At 39.0% G+C, this 18,108-nt stretch overlaps 2 protein-coding genes, 1 non-coding gene and 2 pseudogenes across 4 annotated transcripts; 4 read left to right on the top strand and 1 right to left on the bottom strand.

Annotated features, from left to right (window-relative positions):
- Positions 1-503: 503 nt before the first annotated feature.
- Positions 504-4,113, top strand: LOC148930942 (carotenoid 9,10(9',10')-cleavage dioxygenase-like; annotated as a pseudogene). The gene is made up of 10 exons (XR_016136259.1): positions 504-614; positions 715-855; positions 1,398-1,503; positions 2,143-2,400; positions 2,485-2,717; positions 2,797-2,878; positions 2,949-3,011; positions 3,095-3,528; positions 3,599-3,801; positions 3,883-4,113. The product of XR_016136259.1 is annotated as a carotenoid 9,10(9',10')-cleavage dioxygenase-like (transcript).
- Positions 4,114-5,223: 1,110 nt separating this feature from the next.
- LOC125210194 (carotenoid 9,10(9',10')-cleavage dioxygenase 1-like) lies at positions 5,224-8,930 on the top strand. Its single transcript, XM_089069423.1, has 11 exons — positions 5,224-5,329; positions 5,435-5,575; positions 6,121-6,226; positions 6,791-7,050; positions 7,135-7,314; positions 7,389-7,467; positions 7,547-7,628; positions 7,699-7,761; positions 7,850-8,283; positions 8,353-8,555; positions 8,637-8,930. Exons 1-11 carry the CDS (start codon positions 5,225-5,227, stop codon positions 8,772-8,774), a joined length of 1,791 nt encoding a protein of 596 aa, XP_088925549.1. The 5' UTR covers position 5,224; the 3' UTR covers positions 8,775-8,930.
- A 613-nt stretch (positions 8,931-9,543) lies between these two features.
- On the top strand, positions 9,544-11,008 carry LOC125211564 (E3 ubiquitin-protein ligase ATL42 pseudogene; annotated as a pseudogene).
- LOC125211563 (uncharacterized) lies at positions 10,985-13,502 on the bottom strand. The gene is made up of 3 exons (XM_048111420.2): positions 13,002-13,502; positions 12,115-12,530; positions 10,985-12,036 (listed from the first exon to the last, which is right to left on the bottom strand). Exons 1-3 carry the CDS (start codon positions 13,456-13,458, stop codon positions 11,116-11,118), a joined length of 1,794 nt encoding a protein of 597 aa, XP_047967377.1. The 5' UTR covers positions 13,459-13,502; the 3' UTR covers positions 10,985-11,115.
- A 3,643-nt stretch (positions 13,503-17,145) lies between these two features.
- LOC148930941 (U6 spliceosomal RNA) lies at positions 17,146-17,248 on the top strand. The gene has a single exon (XR_016137489.1). It is a non-coding gene; the product is annotated as a U6 spliceosomal RNA (small nuclear RNA).
- The last annotated feature ends 860 nt before the right edge of the window (positions 17,249-18,108 follow it).

Raw genomic sequence — 18,108 nt, 5'->3', positions numbered from 1 at the left:
ACATAGTCAAACATTTTCTATTGAATATGGATATCATCATGCAGTACTTGTTTTGTTCCATAGAAATAGACTATTTGAGGATGATAAGATTTTTAATAGACGATTCATAAGTTAAGAGAGAAGAAGAAAAAATAGTTGAAATAGTGTAATGGTTAGTGAGACTTATAAATGATGTAAAAGAAAAGGAGAAAAAATTTCTATAAATGAATATAAACTATTTTTGTGGAAATGACAGAAACTGAAACTTAGCCTATTTCTGTGGGCGGGGGAGTATATGCTAATCTGTTGAAAGCAAATTGTGTATCAACGTTTGGCATAACTAATCTCCTATATTCTATAGATTCCCCCACTATAAGGTAGAAAGATTCTTCTTGAAACGACAAAACATGACTCAAGAAAAAAAGATCTCTTTAGAATAGCATAGCATTGATTTATCCTAATACCCACACCTTATCCTTTATATATACATATACACATGTAACTATAAAACACACATAGTTGAGATGGGCAGTTTTAGAGTGAGTTGCTCCTCAATTAGACCTTCATATCCCCCTAAAATCAACCATCATTCTCATTCTTCTCTCTCATATTCTTCCACCACTACCACTCTAAAGGTTTTCTTGAAATGCTTAAATATTTGTATGCTATCAATACATGTATGTTTCAGTGTGTGTGTTGACATGTAAGCTTATGAGAATCTCTGGATTTATACAGCCATTGTCGAAGGAGATCCACAAAAGCAACCCCATTTTATTCCAAGTGTCGAAAACGATTAAAGAGGCCTCACTGAGATTGTTGGATGCATTTGTTGATTCTGTATTCCACTTTATAGATCAGCCCTTGCTCCCATCTCAGGTAAAACTTCATGCAAATGGGATTCATAAAGTTCTAATCTTTTCCATAACCAAAAAAAGAAAGATTTCATTTTTGTGAAGTTTTCATGCAAAAAGAGATTCATAAAGTTTCAATCTTTTCCATAACCAACAAAAATGATTTCATTGTTTGTAAAAATTTCATGCAAATGGGATTCATAAAGTGTCATTCTTTTCCATAACCAACAAAAAGTATTACCATTTTGTGAAAATTTCATGTAAAAGGGATTCATAAACTTTCAATCTTTTCCATAACTATTAACTAAAAAAAGAGATTTCATTTTTTGTGAAAATTTCATGCAAATGGGATTCATAAAGTTTAAATCTTTTCCATAACTAACAAAAAAGATTCCATTTTATGTGAAAATTTCATGCAAAAGGGATTCATAAAGTTTCAATCTTTTCCATAACCAACAAAAAGATTTTTATTTTTTTTGTGAAAATTTCATGCAAATATTTGGTTTCATAAAAGTTTCAGTCTTTTCAAAAAAAAGATGCAATTTTTTGTGAATATTTCATGCACAGAGCAATTTTGCTCCGGTGGAAGAGATCGGAGAAGCAGTAGACGTGACAAAATCAATAAACGGAAGGATACCAGATGGTTTTCCAGCAGGAGTTTACATCAGAAATGGTAACTTTCTTCGTTAGTTCTAATATGATATACATAGTACTTAGTTTATCAGAAATTATTGTTTTCAGATTAAAAATATATACTAATACTATGTAGTTCATAAATTAATGCATGCAAGTTGTTAAAGTTTTTGATCATGAAGTAGACAGTGACATAACAATGATCGTATCTCTCATAAAAAATAGTTGGAGCTTCAGAGATTGTATGAATCTTTATAGTAAATGTCAAAACTTTTTTTGTTTGATGTAGAATAAAGCTCATTACAAGGATCTCTGCATAAGGCTTCGAAAATTCCTGTTTGAATCGATGAAACTAACATATCGATTCATATAATGCTTGTTCACTTATTTTGCTTCACTTTGCAAGTCCCGTTTCTTGTGTTATCCTATGACCAATTCTTGCCACCTATACGCCCCACCTCAAACATCTCCACAACAAATAGAAATTTAGTGGCATCAATCGTAGTTGGAAAGGACACTAAGGTCTAGGATGTGTAAAAAGGCAGTCTATTGCATACAACGGCCTTTCTTACACGTATATGGGATTATCAGATAGTGTTGTAAGATGGAATGTTGTTCCATTTTTTAAGGTTTCTTGAATTTTTTTAGACAAAAGATAATGATGTTGCCTCTGGTGCAGGGTCAAACCCCCTGTTTGGAGGTTTAAAATCTACAAAATCCATATTTGGAAAGTCTAGCCACATTTGGGTAGAAGGAGAAGGCATGCTTCATGTTTTATACTTCTCTAAAAAGTGATGGCAGATGGGAGATTTCCTACAGAAACAGACATGTTGAAACAGACACTTTCAAGCTAGTAAAGTCCAGGAAGAAACCGGCATTTCTCCCGGCTGCAGAAGGAGATTCTCTAGCTGTGTTGTCTGCTTATCTTCTTAACTATGTGAGGAACACAAATAGTAGGCGATTTTTAAACCTTTTTTGGAGTGGAGATCACTGATTATGTAATTTCTCTGTTTTGTGTTAGTTGAGATTCGGGTTTGTAAACAAGTATCTGAGCAACACCAGTGTGTTTGAGCACTCTGGGAAGCTCTATTCATCTGCAGAGAATCATATCCCTCAAGAGATGGACATTTTTACACTAGAAACGGGGCGAAATTGGTTAATATTTAGCAATGCAGAGAGATCCAAACACGGGAGAGCTAGTGACTATTGGGATTTATCCGGAAAAGCCTTACTTCGAGCTTGGAGTGATCTCAGGTACGAATGCTAGAATCATTTACATTATCAAGTACTGAAATTTTCATGGTTTGATCATTTCCAACTAGTATGTCTTTAGTTGATGGAGATAGACTGCTTCACAAAGTTGATCTCGAACTAGACAGATGCTGCTTTTGCCACGAAATTGGGATCACAACGAGGTAAAAGCTGATTGCAGAGGAAAATAAGTTCATTTTTTGGCTTAAATTATAATAGCCTTGTTTTGATCAGGTACAATGTCATCATGGATTTTCCTCTGACCTTAGACATAAATCGACTGATAAAAGGCGGGCCGTGAGTGTTCTTCGCCTTGATCATAACATTATCTTATAGAACTAGACCCATTTTTTATTGATTGATTGATTGCTCACTTGTAGTCTAATAAAGTACAATGGGGAAGAATATGCAAGGATTGGCATCATGCCTCGTTATGGAGAGGCCGATTCTCTCAAGTGGTTCGACGTGGAGCCAGGCTGCACCTTTCACATCATCAACTGCCACGGGCAAGACGATGAGGTAGTTGTCTTGGCCTGCAGGGCCCGTGATGCCATGATACCAGGCCCTGACTTTGGCCTTAACAAGCACGAGTGGTTCTCAAAAGGGCTTGAGCAGACTGGTCCAGACGCCCCATTTCTTTCGCGTGTTTATGAATGGAGGCTCAACTTGCTCACGGGCGAAGTGGTGGCAGAGAAGAACCTCACGGGAACGGACTACTCCATGGAGTTCCCAATCATCAATGATAAGTATATTGGAAAAATATGCAAGTATGGCTACACACAGGTGGTCTGCTCAAAGGCCAGCTCCGCGGCAGGTAGGTCTTGTCATATTGAACGAGAAATCGAGCTTTTACAGTCTGTAATAAATTTCACAAGTCGTTCTAGGCACGCCAAAATTCGGAGGGCTAGCAAAACTTCACCTGCAAGAGAGGGAACAGTGCAATGGGTTGATCAAGGTCGAGCACTTCAAGCTCCCGAGTAACACCTTCTGCACTGGGGCTGCTTTCGTGGCCAAAAGGGGAGGTGTAGACGAGGATGATGGATGGATCGTTGCATACGTACATAACGAAGACAGGAACACATCTCATGTAACTAGCTATAACAGAATCAGTCTTGATTATGTTTTAGTGATGAAGTTTTTGGTGAATCTTGTCACATTTTTCTTGTAGGTGTACGTCGTTGATGCCAAGAATTTCTGCAACGAGCCGGTTGCTGTAATCGATCTTCCAAGAAGAGCGCCTTATGGATTTCATGGAGCTTTTGTGCCATTTTGACTTTGATGAATCAACTATATGACATTAGGAAACAATAGTCATCAATTTGTCAAAGATATGTAACAATATAGTTTAGTGTGTTTGTGCCATTCCAGTGTTGGGACTAACATTAGAAAAACTGAGAATTCTTGTAAGATTTCACTGTATAATGTCTTTGTATATACATAAATTATAAAGATATTTTTTGTATTTAACTACTTTTCCCCTTTTATGAATGTGCAATCTCTACAAGAAATTGAACGTAGTGTGCGAGTCAACGAGCTAGTAGACCAGTGACTACTAATACAAGATTAGATGTTTATGCTCGTATTGTTTGTTACAACCAAATGCATGTAGTTAATGTTAATTCTTCTTATGATTTTTCTGTTTGTATGGTTTGTTATAAGCCAAATACAAGTTGCTAATGTTAATCCTTGTTTTGGTTGTTCTTGTTTCAGTCTGAATTGGCATTTCCCATGTTCCCAATAAGTGATAATATTTTCACAAACCAATTAGTTGTTAGCAAAGATAATAAATTGAGGGGCGCACTCCTAGTTGCATTTCAATAATCTGTTATCACATTAATATTAGTAGTAGTTATTAATTAATTATGTAATCTCATAGTTTATTAGTTATGGTTGATTTGAGCATAAGTCTTATCGATCTGTTTTAGTAGTATTAGTTAGTTGCAATTGTGTCGTTAACGTGTTTGTGTGTGGGTCGGGTTCTTTATGGTGCCGATAATTTCCTTAATATATCATGTTTCGATTCGGAAACACGAACCACCCAATTTACCGGGTTTGCCAAGGCTAATTGGAGTCTAGTTTTGGTGATTGCCTTATGATTCCTTTAAAGGCAAGCAAACTGATGATTTGAAATTTGGCAACTAATGCCACCATATTTTATTTTCGTCAATCGATGCAATTTTAATTCATGTAAAATACTAAGATTTAGATGTGTTAGATGTCGTTGATCCAAGTACATAGTCAAACTTTTTCAATTGAATGTGGATATCATCATGCATATATGTTAATCTGTCGAAAGCAATTTGTGTATCAATGTTTGATATAACTAATCTCCTATAGATTCCCCCACTATAGAGGCAAAAAGATTCTTCTTGAAACGACAAAACATTACTCAAGAAAGTAAGGTCTCTTCAAAAATAGTATAGTATTGATTTGTACTAAAACCCACACCTTATTCTTTATATATACGTATATACATGTCACTGTGAAACACACACAGCCACATAGTTGAGATGGGCAGTTTTGGAGTGAATTGCTCCTCAATTAGACCTTCATATCCTCCTAAAATCAACCATCATTCTCATTCTTCTCTCTCATATTCTTCCACCACTCTCAAGGTATTCTTTCTTGAAAATGCTTAAATATTTGTATACTATCAATACATGTGTGTTTTAGTGTGTGTGTTGACATGTAAGCTTATGAGAATCTTTGGCTTTATACAGCCATTGTTGAAGGAGCTCCACAAAAGCAACCCCATTTTATTCCAAGTGTCAAAAACGATCAAAGAGGCCTCACTGAGATTGTTGGATGCATTTGTTGATTCTGTATTCCATTTTATAGATCAGCCCTTGCTCCCATCTCAGGTAAAACTTCATGCAAATGGGATTCATAACGTTTCAATCTTTTCCATAACCAACAAAAAAGATGTCATTTGTTGTGAAAATTTCATGCAAAAGGAATTTATAAAATTTCAGTCTTTTCCATAAACCAACTTACCAACAAAAAAGATTACATTTTTTGTGAAAATTTCATGCAAAAGGGATTCATAATTATAAAGTTTCAGTATTTTCCATAACCAATAAAAAAGATTACATTTTTTGTGAAAATTTTATGCAAATGGGATTAATAAAGTTTCATTGTTTTCCAGAATCAACAAAAAAGATTTCACTTTTTGTGAAAATTTCATGCAAATGGGATTCATGAAGTTTCAGTCTTTTGCATAACCAACAAAAAAGATTTCATTTTTTGTGAAAATTTCATGCAAAAGGGATTCATAAAGTTTCAATCATTTCAATAACTAAAAAAAAAGATTTTATATTTTGTTAAAATTTCATGCAAATGGGATTCATAAAGTTTAGTCTTTTCAAATAAAAAGATGTCATTTTTTTTTGTGAAATTTCATGCACAGAGCAATTTTGCTCCGGTGGAAGAAATCGGAGAAGCAGTAGATGTGACAGAATCAATAAACGGAAGGATCCCAGACGGTTTTCCGGCAGGAGTTTACATCAGAAATGGTAACTTTCTTCGTTAGTTCTAATATGATATACATAGTACTTAGTTTATCAGAAATTATTGTTTTCAGATTAAAAATATATACTAATACTATGTAGTTCATAAATTTATGCATGCAAGTTGTTAAAGTTTTTGATCATGAAGTAGACAGTGACATAACAATGATCTTATCTCTCATAAAAGTAGTTGGAGCTCTGGGGATTATATGAATCTTTATAGTAAAAGTCAAAACTAGAGAATTAATTTTTTGTTTGATGTAGAATAAAGCTCATTACAAGGATCTCTGCATAAGACTCCGAAAATTTCTGTTTGAATCGTTGAAACAGATCGATTCATATTATGCCTGTTCACTTTTTCTGCTTCGCTTTGCATGTTCCGTTGGAATCAATCGTAGTTGGAAAGGAAAATAGGTCTAGGATGTGTAAAAAGGCAGTCTCTTGCATACAACGGCCATTCTTACACGTATATGGGATCATTAGATAGTGTTGTAAGATGGAATGTCGTTCCATTTTTTAAGTTTTCTTGAATTTTGTAGACAGAAGATGATGATGTTGCCTTCGGTACAGGGTCAAACCCCCTATTTGGTGGTTTAAAATCGACAAATTCCATATTTGGAAAGTCTAGCCACACTTGGGTAGAAGGAGAAGGCATGCTTCATGTTTTATACTTCTGTAAAAATGGTGATGGAAGATGGGAGATTTCCTACAGAAACAGACATGTTGAGACAGACACTTTCAAGCTAGAAAAGTCCAGGAAGAAACCGGCATTTCTCCCGGCTGCAGAAGGAGATTCCCTAGCATTGCTGTCTGCTTATCTTCTTAACTATGTGAGGAGCACAAATAGTATGTGGTTTTCGACCTTTTTTTGGAGTTGAGATCACTGATTAGGCAATTTCTCTGTTTCGTGTTAGTTGAGATTCGGGTTTGTGAACAAGTATGTAAGCAACACCAGTGTGTTTGAGCACTCTGGGAAGCTCTACTCAGCTGCAGAGAATCATATCCCTCAAGAGATAGACATTTTCACACTAGAAACGGGGCGAAATTGGGATGTGAATGGTTCTTGGAATAGGCCATTTACCAGCCATCCAAAGGTAACTAACTTGATTTCAAGTGTTTTTTACTTTTACTGCTTCCTTTGTGCACCGATTAATCTTTAGCAATGCAGAGAGATCCATACACGGGAGAGCTAGTGATTATGGGGATTCATCCGGAAAAGCCTTACTTCGAGCTTGGAGTGATCTCAGGTATGAAGGCTACTATCTTTTACATTATCAATAACTGAAACTTTCGTGGTTGAATCATTTTCAACAAGTTTGTCTTTAGTTGATGGAGATAGACTGCTTCACAAAGTTGATCTCGAATTAGACAGATGCTGCCTTTGCCACGAAATAGGAATCACAACGAGGTAAGAGCTCGATGCATAGGAAAATATATTCATTTTTTGGCTTAAATTATGATAGCCTTGTTTTGATCAGGTACAATGTGATCATGGATTTTCCTCTGACCATAAACATAAATCGACTGATAAAAGGCGGGCCGTGAGTGTTCTACGCCTTGATCACAACATTATCTGATAGAACTAGAGCCATTTTTTAATTGATTGATTGATTGATTGCTCACCTGTAGTCTAATAAAGTACAATGGGGAAGAATATGCAAGGATTGGCATCATGCCTCGTTATGGAGAGGCCGATTCTGTCAAGTGGTTCAACGTGGAGCCAGGCTGCACCTTTCACATTATCAACTGCCACGAGCAAGATGATGAGGTAGTTGTCTTGGCTTGCAGGGCCCGTGACTCCATGATACCAGGCCCCGACTTTGGCCTTAACAAGCATGAGTGGTTCTCAAAAGGGCTCGAGCAGACTGGTGCAGACGCCCCATTTCTTTCGCGTGTTTATGAGTGGAGGCTCAACATGCTCACGGGAAACGTGGTGGCAGAGAGAAACCTCACGGGAACGGATTACTCCATGGAGTTCCCAATCATCAATGATAAGTATATTGGAAAAATATGCAAGTATGGCTACACACAGGTTGTCTGCTCAAAGGCCAGCTCCATGGCAGGTAGGTCCTGTCATATTGAACTAGAAATCGAGCTTTTATAGGCGTAATAAGGTTCACACATTGTTCCAGGCACACCAAAATATGGAGGGCTGGCCAAACTTCACCTACAAGAGAGGGAACAATGTGATGGGCAGATCAAGGTCGAGCACCACAAGCTCCCGAGGAACACCTTCTGCACGGGTGCTGCTTTCGTGGCTAAAAGGGGTGGTGTAGACGAGGATGATGGATGGATCATTGCATACGTACATAACGAAGACAGGAACACATCTCATGTAACTAGCTATAACAGAATCAGTCTTGATTATGTTTTAGTGATGAAGTTTTTGGTGAATCTTGTCACATTTTTCTTGTAGGTGTACGTCGTTGATGCCAAAAATTTCTGCAACGAGCCGGTTGCTGTAATCGATCTTCCAACAAGAGTGCCCTATGGATTTCATGGAGCTTTTGTACCATTTGACTATGAAGAAACACTATATGAGAGATTAGGATAAATAATGAAATAGTCATCACTTTGTAAAATGATAAGACAGGTGTAGTACTATGTTTGTGTCATTAAAGTGTTATGACAAAGATTTGGAGTGACTGTCCCAAATCTTGACCATTAGAGAAACTGAGAAATCTGTAATATTTCACTGACTGATGTCTTTGTATGTACATAAATGAATAAGATTCCTTGTGTATTTAACTACTTTTCTCTTTTTATCCTTTTATGAATGTGCAAAGACATGTACGCTTTACAAGACATAGAAAACTATCACACCACTAGACATTGTCAGCGAGTTGGGTTGTTTGGAAAAAAATTCCGTGCAATGCTGGCTCTCGACTCAACCACCTTAGAACACGGATGTAGTGTGTGAGTCAACGGGCTAGTAAACCAGTGACCATTTAGACAAATTATAAGGCAATTGGCAATAGTTGCATTTGTTTATTGAGTTGTCCTTTTGTGTATGAAAACAAAAATTATATTATCACTGAAAGATACATCTGGAAGCCGTTTTCAATTTTCAACATGCTATAATTTAAGAATTCAATAATGGAGAGTTGACAAAGATTGGTGTAACAAATAAGAGAACGATTTTTATGGTCAATAAACAGACAACAATTCTAATTAAAATATACAAAAAGCCCTTCAGTTGAAAGTAACATCTTGGCTTCTTGCTTCAACAAGATAATGGCATCATCAATCAATCAAAGATGCTTTATTGAAAATAAATTAAACATATGATTTAGTTGACAGAAAGATAAAGAGTAAACCAAAGGCATCATCATCGCTAATAACTAAATTTGACTTAACATAATCTCTTCAACTCATGATCAAGAATCACACTGCATCAAACTTACTAAGAGTGAAGCAAAGTATTGATAAATTTGGAGAAAAGATCCATCTAAAATGGTTCATCTGAGACAGCTGATTGCTGTCCTGTCCTTGCTGATATGTGTGGAAGCTCAAAACACAACCAACGAGCACGATATGAGCGACGTAAATCCACTCCGCCCGAGCATGCCAGTTGTGCTAGTAGTCCTATCCATCATGTTCTGCCTCACTTTCCTCATTCTGGCATATGCCAAGTTCTGCCACAGAATCAGATCCGAGCCGTCTGATCTTCTACAGGGCCCTAACGGGGCCGTTGGATCAAGAGCCCGGTTTTCAGGTGTAGACAAAACCATCATAGAGTCACTCCCTTTCTTCAGATTCTCCTCACTCAGAGGCTCGAAAGAAGGCTTAGAATGTGCCGTGTGCCTCTCAAGATTCGAGGACACAGAGCTCCTTCGTCTCCTGCCCAAATGCCGGCACGCCTTCCACATGAGCTGCATCGACATATGGCTGGAGAATCACTCCAGCTGCCCCCTCTGCAGGAACAAGTTCGATGCAGGAGACATCAAGAGCTTGAGATACAGCAGCAGCTTCAGATGCCCGAGCAGCTCGAGGGAGGAGCCTAATCTTGAGTTCTTCATACAAAGAGAGCAGAGTCAAGGGAGGTCAATGAGGTTCAACCTTGCCCACACACTACAGAAGTTAGCTAGAGGGAGGAGAGACGATCCGTTGATTCAAGAATTCAAGAATCAGAGCGATGGAACGCAGAATCTGCACAATGTCAAGCATAGGATCATTGTATCAGATGTCATTCACAAGAGCAGGTGGAGCGATGTCAACTCCTCGGACCTGATGTCTCTCAGCTCCGAGATGCTGAGTGTCATGGAGGGAAAAGGGCTGTCCACAAGTGGGAGGTTCAACGACGAGGATGCAGCCAAAGAGCATATCTCGAAGATCAAGGAGGATATGGAGAGGAAGAGGCTGTTTGAGTCCAAGATTGTTTCAAGAACTGAAATTACTAGCTCTGGTGAAACCTCTGGCTATCCCAACATTGATTTGGACTCTGCCATGATGTCTAAATCATTGGATCCGTCCCAGAAAAGATCGATGTCCGAAATTACAAACGTGTCGAGGTTCACAGAACTGAACTCAAGCAGCAGCAGCAGGATCAGTGGATTCTCAACTTCAGTGAATTCAGAAAGAGATGAAAAAGTTAGAAGGCTTTGGCTGCCTATAGCTAGGAGAACCATTCAGTGGTTTTCTGGTCAAGAAACGAGCTCGGATGCCAGACAACCTACGGTGGATGTCTGAACCCATCCTGCATATTTTATTCACCAAATAGATCATAGTTGGCACAAAACTGTATCTAGAAATTCATACATGAACTTTGATGACACTTTCTTGATGTTATATATACTTGCAATCGACTACATAAAAGCTCGATTATCTCAATCTACGCAAACTGCATTACTCATACAACTAAAACCAAGCAGTTTTCTGTCAAAAACAGAAAAAAACTAGTACAAATGATAGCCATGATCTGAGCTATCTACATCTGAATTAGTACTACTATCATGGTTCCTTCTCATCATCCTCAGCTCATCAACACGGCTAACGCTGCTATGCGGGCTTTCCTCCTTAATCCTCTTGAGCTTCGCCTTCCTCCATTTATACTTGTTGTACCAATGCCTGACCAGCAGCCAAGCAAGCCCGGAGAACACCACAGACGAGCACCCACCTCCGAACACCAGCAGCTCCACGGACACCCAACGAGCCCCCTTATCCTCAGGCATGATGGTCCAGATAGCAGCAATGTAGGCTGCAGTCATGAACAACGTGGACAGCCACATCACCTTGTGCGTGGCGCTCATGAGCTTCATCATCGTCCTCCTCGTGATGGGGATGATGCTCACCAGAACATTCACCACGCCCACGGACAGAAACAATGCAGCTATGTTACAGACCATGAACACCTTGAAAGCAGCCCTGTCCCCCCTCAGAGCCTTCCCATTGTCTTGGCTGAATCCACCAGGGGGGTTGATCCCCGCAGCAAATGTCACGGTTGCAATCAAGACTGCAACGATGGTCACAGTCTTTCTCGCGTTCCTCAGCCCCTCGTTCTGCAGCTCCAGCTTACTAGCCCTGTGGTGACTCTTGTGGCGATGGCGTTGGTGCTGTGGAGTTGTATTAGGCCAAGGCAGTGGCTTCCTATGGCTAACCTCACTGAACCTTCTAGAACTCGACTCGACCAACTGCTGGATGTCTCTCATCCCGGGAGAGAGCTGATCACACCTCTTCGCTCCTGCCTCAAGCAATGCAGGCACGATAGCCAGAGCACCCGAGTGACTTGCATCCGATTCTACCACATCCAGAGCTGTGTATCCCTTCCCATTCAAGCAATTCACCTCGATCCCGATTTTGAGCAGATATATAACCATCTAAAAACCATAAAAAGATTCAACTTTGAGACAGTCCCACAACCACAAATGATAAAAAAAACATCAAGATTCACTCACAGCAGTTAGTTTCCCAGCAGTAGCCAAGTGCAAGACAGTGTTTCCGTCGTTTTCTTGCATATTAAGAAGCTTAGTCATGTTGAGAGACTCGGTTAAGTACTTGACAACTTCATACTGATTGTTCTTGACAGCCAAGTGCAGGACAGTCTCCCCATTTTTGGTGGTGGCCTCGAAGAGCTCGAGGCTGAGAGAGAGGATCTCGTCTATTATGTTAATCCGGCCCTTGATAGCAGCGCAATGGAGAGGGGTACGCCCCTCTCCGTCTTCGATCAAGCAGAGATCAGAGTCCAGCTTCACAAGCTCCCTTGTTATCTCAAGATGGCCCTTGCTGCAGGCTAGGTGCAGAGGAGTCCACCCTTGGGGGCTCCTTCTCCACGCCAAATCCGGCTGTCGATTCACAATCTCCTTCACTATCTCTGCACTACCAAACACCACAAGGCAGCGTAGCATAAACATCCAATTCATCCACACAAACAACTTTTTTTCTTTTCATTTTTTCTTCTATTAACTATACTATTTCAAGAAACAAACCATTCTAGTAAATGTGCCTCGTTTCCTTTTATGGGTCGTCCCACTTAAGTCAATTACTTATTACACTAAAAAAAATTCAAACTTAGTAAACTCTCCTTATCTTCTTATCTCGGTTTGAGGAAAGGTTTGTTGGGTTGCAAACTCATCCCACATAGGAAAAATGGAGGAAGTTGAAAGCAGTATATATACAAAGTGTTGTTCAACCCCAATCAGTTTGAGTCCTTTTAAAAGTGACCCAAAAACAAATATGTGCGAGTTTAGCCCAAAGCAGACAATATCAAACATAATGTGCAGTAACAATAAAACGAGCTACTTATAATGAGACTGAAGGAGTAATAATAACGAAAAAGGCGAACCTGTATAACCAGAAGAAGCAGCAACATGAAGGGAAGTGAGTTCCATATCCAACTCCAGCATGAGCAGGGCGGGGAAGCTCTCGGCGAGATGCTTGGCGACGAGAAGGCGGCCGCGCTGGCAGGCGGCGAAGAAGACGCTCTCGTTTCTTGAATTGAGCTTGTAGGCCAGCCACGGATCGGTGTCCAGCAGCAGCTTCACGATCTCGAGGTGGCCTTGTCTGGACGCCTGGTGCAGCGGCGTCTCCAGCTCGGCGTTCTCAGCCGCGGCCATCTCCGGCCACGCGGCCACCACCTCGGCCGTGTAGTCCACGTGGCCAAGCATGGCCGCGAGGTGGAGAATGGTGTTGCTTTGGGACCCTAAAGAGGATTGTTTCATCAAGTTCTCGTCGAGACGGATCAGTTCTCGGAGAGCCTGGACATCGCCGCGCGTCACGGATTCTCGGAGGCGGCGGTCCATGGCGGAATGCGGCGGAGCTGTGGCTCGTGAATGTGGATGTGTGGTAGTATTTATTTTGTAGGATTAATGCATGGTTTTTCCACAAGGGGAAATGATTAGGAAGGTTCGGAGACAAGTTGCAAAACGCAACCTTTTTGGGTTTGTTGTGAGTTTTAATTTGATTAAAAAAAAATACTACTTTATGAGACAACGTATTATCATTTGATTAAATGAAGTTGGATGTCATGTACTCCGTCTGTGAATAAATATCTCATATTTGACCGGCTCGAGTTTTAAGAAATTGTTTGACTTTGTAAAGAAAAGTAGATAGGAAAAGCTAGTGCAATTTGATACATACTTTTATATATTATTAATTTTATAATAAAATGTGAGTTAAATGAGTTAGTGGGATGAGGGGTCCATCTAACAAATATAGTAAAAGAGAAATGGGACATTGTCTGCAGGGGCAGAGCCAGATAGTTCCGAATGGGCAGATTTGTATGATGAGTGAAATAGGACATTTATTAGCGGATGTACGAAAAAGGAAAAATGAGACATTTAATGGCGGACGGATGGAGTATTATGTAAAACATGGGGTGAAGATATGTGGAATAACTACCATAGTTATTGACGTAGTGTATTGCATGAAGAGTCTGCTCGATCCAAGCGCATGTCATTGGGTGGCCGGTGTTGGCTCTGTCACTTGTTGACATAATTATTGATGAAATCTCTTAAATGCGTTATTAATCGATGAAGGTTTATGTATCAATATAAGATTAAATGTGTTAGAAAATGTTACATTTAGATTTCTTATGCCGCGGTATACCGAATCTTCGGTGTACCGATATATACCGGCATATCGAATCATCGATATATACCGATGCTTCGGTATATAGTGTACCGGTAATACCGATTGAGAAACTAAGCTAGAGAGAATTTTGAGCAAAAGTAAGCTAAGGAGAGAGAAACTAAGTAAAACTAAAATCAATATTGTTCTAATAGCTAAGACTGTTTGTTTGGTGCACAATTTCTCTTTAAATACTCCAATATTCAGCTGAAATGTTCACACATGCGCAACACACATGAGTAGGTAGTGCTTTCTTCGAGAAGTCTACCCTTTCTATCCACAGTTGGAATCCCTTGACTTGTTTTACCTATGTTCGCAGATTGGCCAACTTCGAACGCTCTCACTTGTGTTCTTTGCGAAATCTCCAATAAAAATACTATTAATCGCATCTTTATATATTTTACTCCTAAGTGTTTACTGGACTCAGGGTGTCAATGGGAACATACTTCAATACAATTAAATCCTTTAAAACCTTGACATAACCTCTATACCCTTTATTGATGCCATAAGAGTTTTGACAGTCTGTCGTTACCCTCGCGGCCATAGCCAACAATAGTTACACCATGATATTGATCATCATCACCATCACCATTACCAGAAAGCTAAATCTTCGTAATATGTTAGTATGACTTATTTGCCTTGAGATGAATTAAATAGGCTCGTGATGAAGGCGAAAATAATTTATAAATTTGCACATCACTTCCATAAATAACTAGATCTAAAAACTCTAATTTGGTATGGTTCTGCATGTCTACATAGGGGTGGTGAATTATACCGAAATACCGAAATACCGGACCTACCATACCGAAAAAATACCAAAAATACCAATTTTTGGTATTTACCGTAGTCATACCGTAACGAAAAATTCGTTACGGTAACGGTGTTAGATTTCCTATGCCGCAGTATACCATGGTATATACCGTCATATCGAATCATCGATATATACTGATGCTTCGGTATATATTGTACCGATATACCGATTGAAAAACTAAGCTAATGAGAATTCTGAGCAAAAGTAAGCTAAGGAGAGAGAAACTAAGTAAAACTAAAATCAATATTGTTCTAATAGCTAAGACTGTTTATTTGGTACATAATTTCTCTTTAAATACTCCAATATTCAGTTGATCTGTTCATACATGCGCAACACATATGAGTAGGTAGTGCTTTCTTCGAGAAGTCTACCCTTTCTATCCACAGTTGGAATCCCTTGACTTGTTTTGCCTATATTCGCAGATTGACCAACTTCGAACGCTCTCACTTGTGTTCTTTGCGAAATCTCCAATAAAAACACTATTAATCGCATCTTTATATATTTTACTCCTAAGTGTTTACTAGACTCAGAGTGTCAATGGGAGCATACTTCAATACAATTAAATTCCTTAAAACCTTGACGTAACCTTTGTATCCCAATTGATGCCATAAGAGTTTTGACAGATTACGCGAGATCTCGCGGCCATAGCCAACAATAGTTACACCGTGATATTGATCATCATCACCATCACCATCACTATCACTATCACTGACAAGCTCATAGTTTATGATGTTTAGGTGGGTGATTAACACAAGTTGTTGAGTAATTTGAGGCATAAAGTTTAAGTTTCATCCACTTATTTGTTATTTTTAGAGCTAACGAGAGTGTCAAAGTCTTGATGCAAAAACAAATCTAAAACGAGCTTAGACGGAGTTCAAAGGACGTTCTGGCTGAAAATGCACATAGAGAGACAGAGAATTCGCCCGGTCAGACGTTTTCCACCGAAGAAACGCCCTCCCGAGCGTTTTGAAGCGAGTTGTGAGTTCCAGGTGTTTAGACAGTCACGGATCACCGGGTCCAGTGTTTTTGACAACTTCCTTATTTTGCCCATTTTTCACTCCAAATATAAAAGGGACTTCACACATTTGAGCCCTAACTCCCACACTACTAAATCAAGAGCTAAAATAAGAGAATAAAGAGGAGTTGAAGGCCAAGGAGCTTCTCCTCTCAAGAGATTGAAGGAGAAGACTCCCCACCATCAATTCCACCTATAGGGAGTTCTAGTTTATCTTTCTATTATGTTTTTTTTTTCATTTTCTTTGTATTTCCTTTTGTTTTGTCTTTGACCATGAGTAGCTAGATTTCCATTAGGGATTTGGTAAAGTTTGAATGGATTGTATGGATTGAATATATGGTTGAATGCTTATCTATCTCATTTTGTTGGTTTTGTTGATTCTTGAGCTTTTAATATCTAATTGGTATGCTATCAATTAGATACATCCTTTTTGCCTAATTGTTGTAATTGAGAAATGCATGATTAGGATAGATGTATAATCAACAACTCCGTGCATTATATGTGATCGAGAGATGCATGAGCTAGAGAGAGGGCTTGGGTCCGTTATTTTAGGGAGTCAATCTTGAATTGTATGGAGGAGACTCCTACTCTAGAGATTGATCCACGTGTTACATGCACCCGAGAGGGGGTCTAACCAACCTTCCAAACTTTCCTAACCACACTTGAGGTTAGATGACATCTTTGATCCATTCTAACGGATCCATTTCTCTATTCTTTCCCAATTTGTATGAAAAATCATCTTTTACTTGCTTTATTTAGTTAATTGTCTTTATTATTTGTATGATCTTTGTTCTTAGTTTAAGAAAACCAAAACCCCCTTCATTAGTCTAAATAGTGTTTGACATTACATCATAGTAGTCAAACCGGCTTTTAGTCTTCGTGGATCGATAATTTAGCTTGTCATATGCTATTTATCCCGTACACTTGTGGGTGACACTTTTGATTGAAAAATTAGCACGAGTCAAGTTTTTGGCGCCGTTGCCGGGGACTAAATTTGTTTTTGTGTTTGATATTGTGACAAGATTGAGAATACTAGTCCCTTCGGGGACATCCGATAAAATTGGAACGATACAGAGAAGATTAGCATGGCCTCTGTGCAAAGATGACACGCATAAATCGAGAAATGGTCCACATTTTTTTATAAAAAAGATGGAGAATAGTTTAGACATTTTACTTGTTTTATTTTGCTTAATTTTCTTGCTTAGTTATACAACTTGTGGTTTGTTCTTCTCTTATCTTTTGTAGGTGTGTATCCTTGCGCTTGCGCGTGTTGAACTAGGAATTGTATTTCATTGTTTTTGTATTCATTATTTTAGAGTACAAAATACACTCCTATATATAGGAGAAGACTACTTAAATGTACCTAGGAAATAGATACTTGGAAACATACTCTACTAATGACATATTCCCTAGAGAAGATAAAAGTACCCTTCCAATGTCTTGGAACGTATAAACTACTAATTCCAACACTCCCTCTCAAGTTAAGTGACGGGATTCCCGATACTTAACTTGCGGAGCACATTCGCAAAATTCTTCGCTCCAACTGCCTTGGTAAGAATATCTGCAAGTTGATCTCCAGATCGGACGAAGGGAAAAGCAATAATCCCAGCTTCAATGTTTTCTTTGATGAAATGTCGGTCGACTTCGACATGCTTGGTCCTGTCATGTTGGACTGGATTCTCAGAAATGCTAATTGCAGCCTTGTTGTCACAAAAAAGTTGGCAAGTTTTAGGGGATAACAATCCTAATTCGTTCATAACAATCCTTAGCCACAATATTTCCATGAGACCACTTCTGATTCCCCTGAACTCCGCTTCTGCACTTGACAATGCTACGACTTTCTGTTTCTTACTCCTCCAAGATACAAGGTTTCCTCCAACAAACGTGAAATATCCTGCAGTTGATCTTCTGTCGACTGGATTCCCTGCCCAATCTGCATCTGTGTAACCATGGATCTCCAAGTGGTCGTTTCTTTTGAATAGGACTCCATGATCAAAG

Source organism: Salvia hispanica, chromosome 3, assembly GCF_029641045.1.
Source record: "Salvia hispanica isolate PSC_SH4W2 chromosome 3, Shi_PSC_v1, whole genome shotgun sequence".
NCBI lineage: Eukaryota > Viridiplantae > Streptophyta > Magnoliopsida > Lamiales > Lamiaceae > Salvia > Salvia hispanica.
Note: the sequence above shows the minus strand (reverse complement) of the source record. Positions and strands in the feature narration are given on the sequence as shown.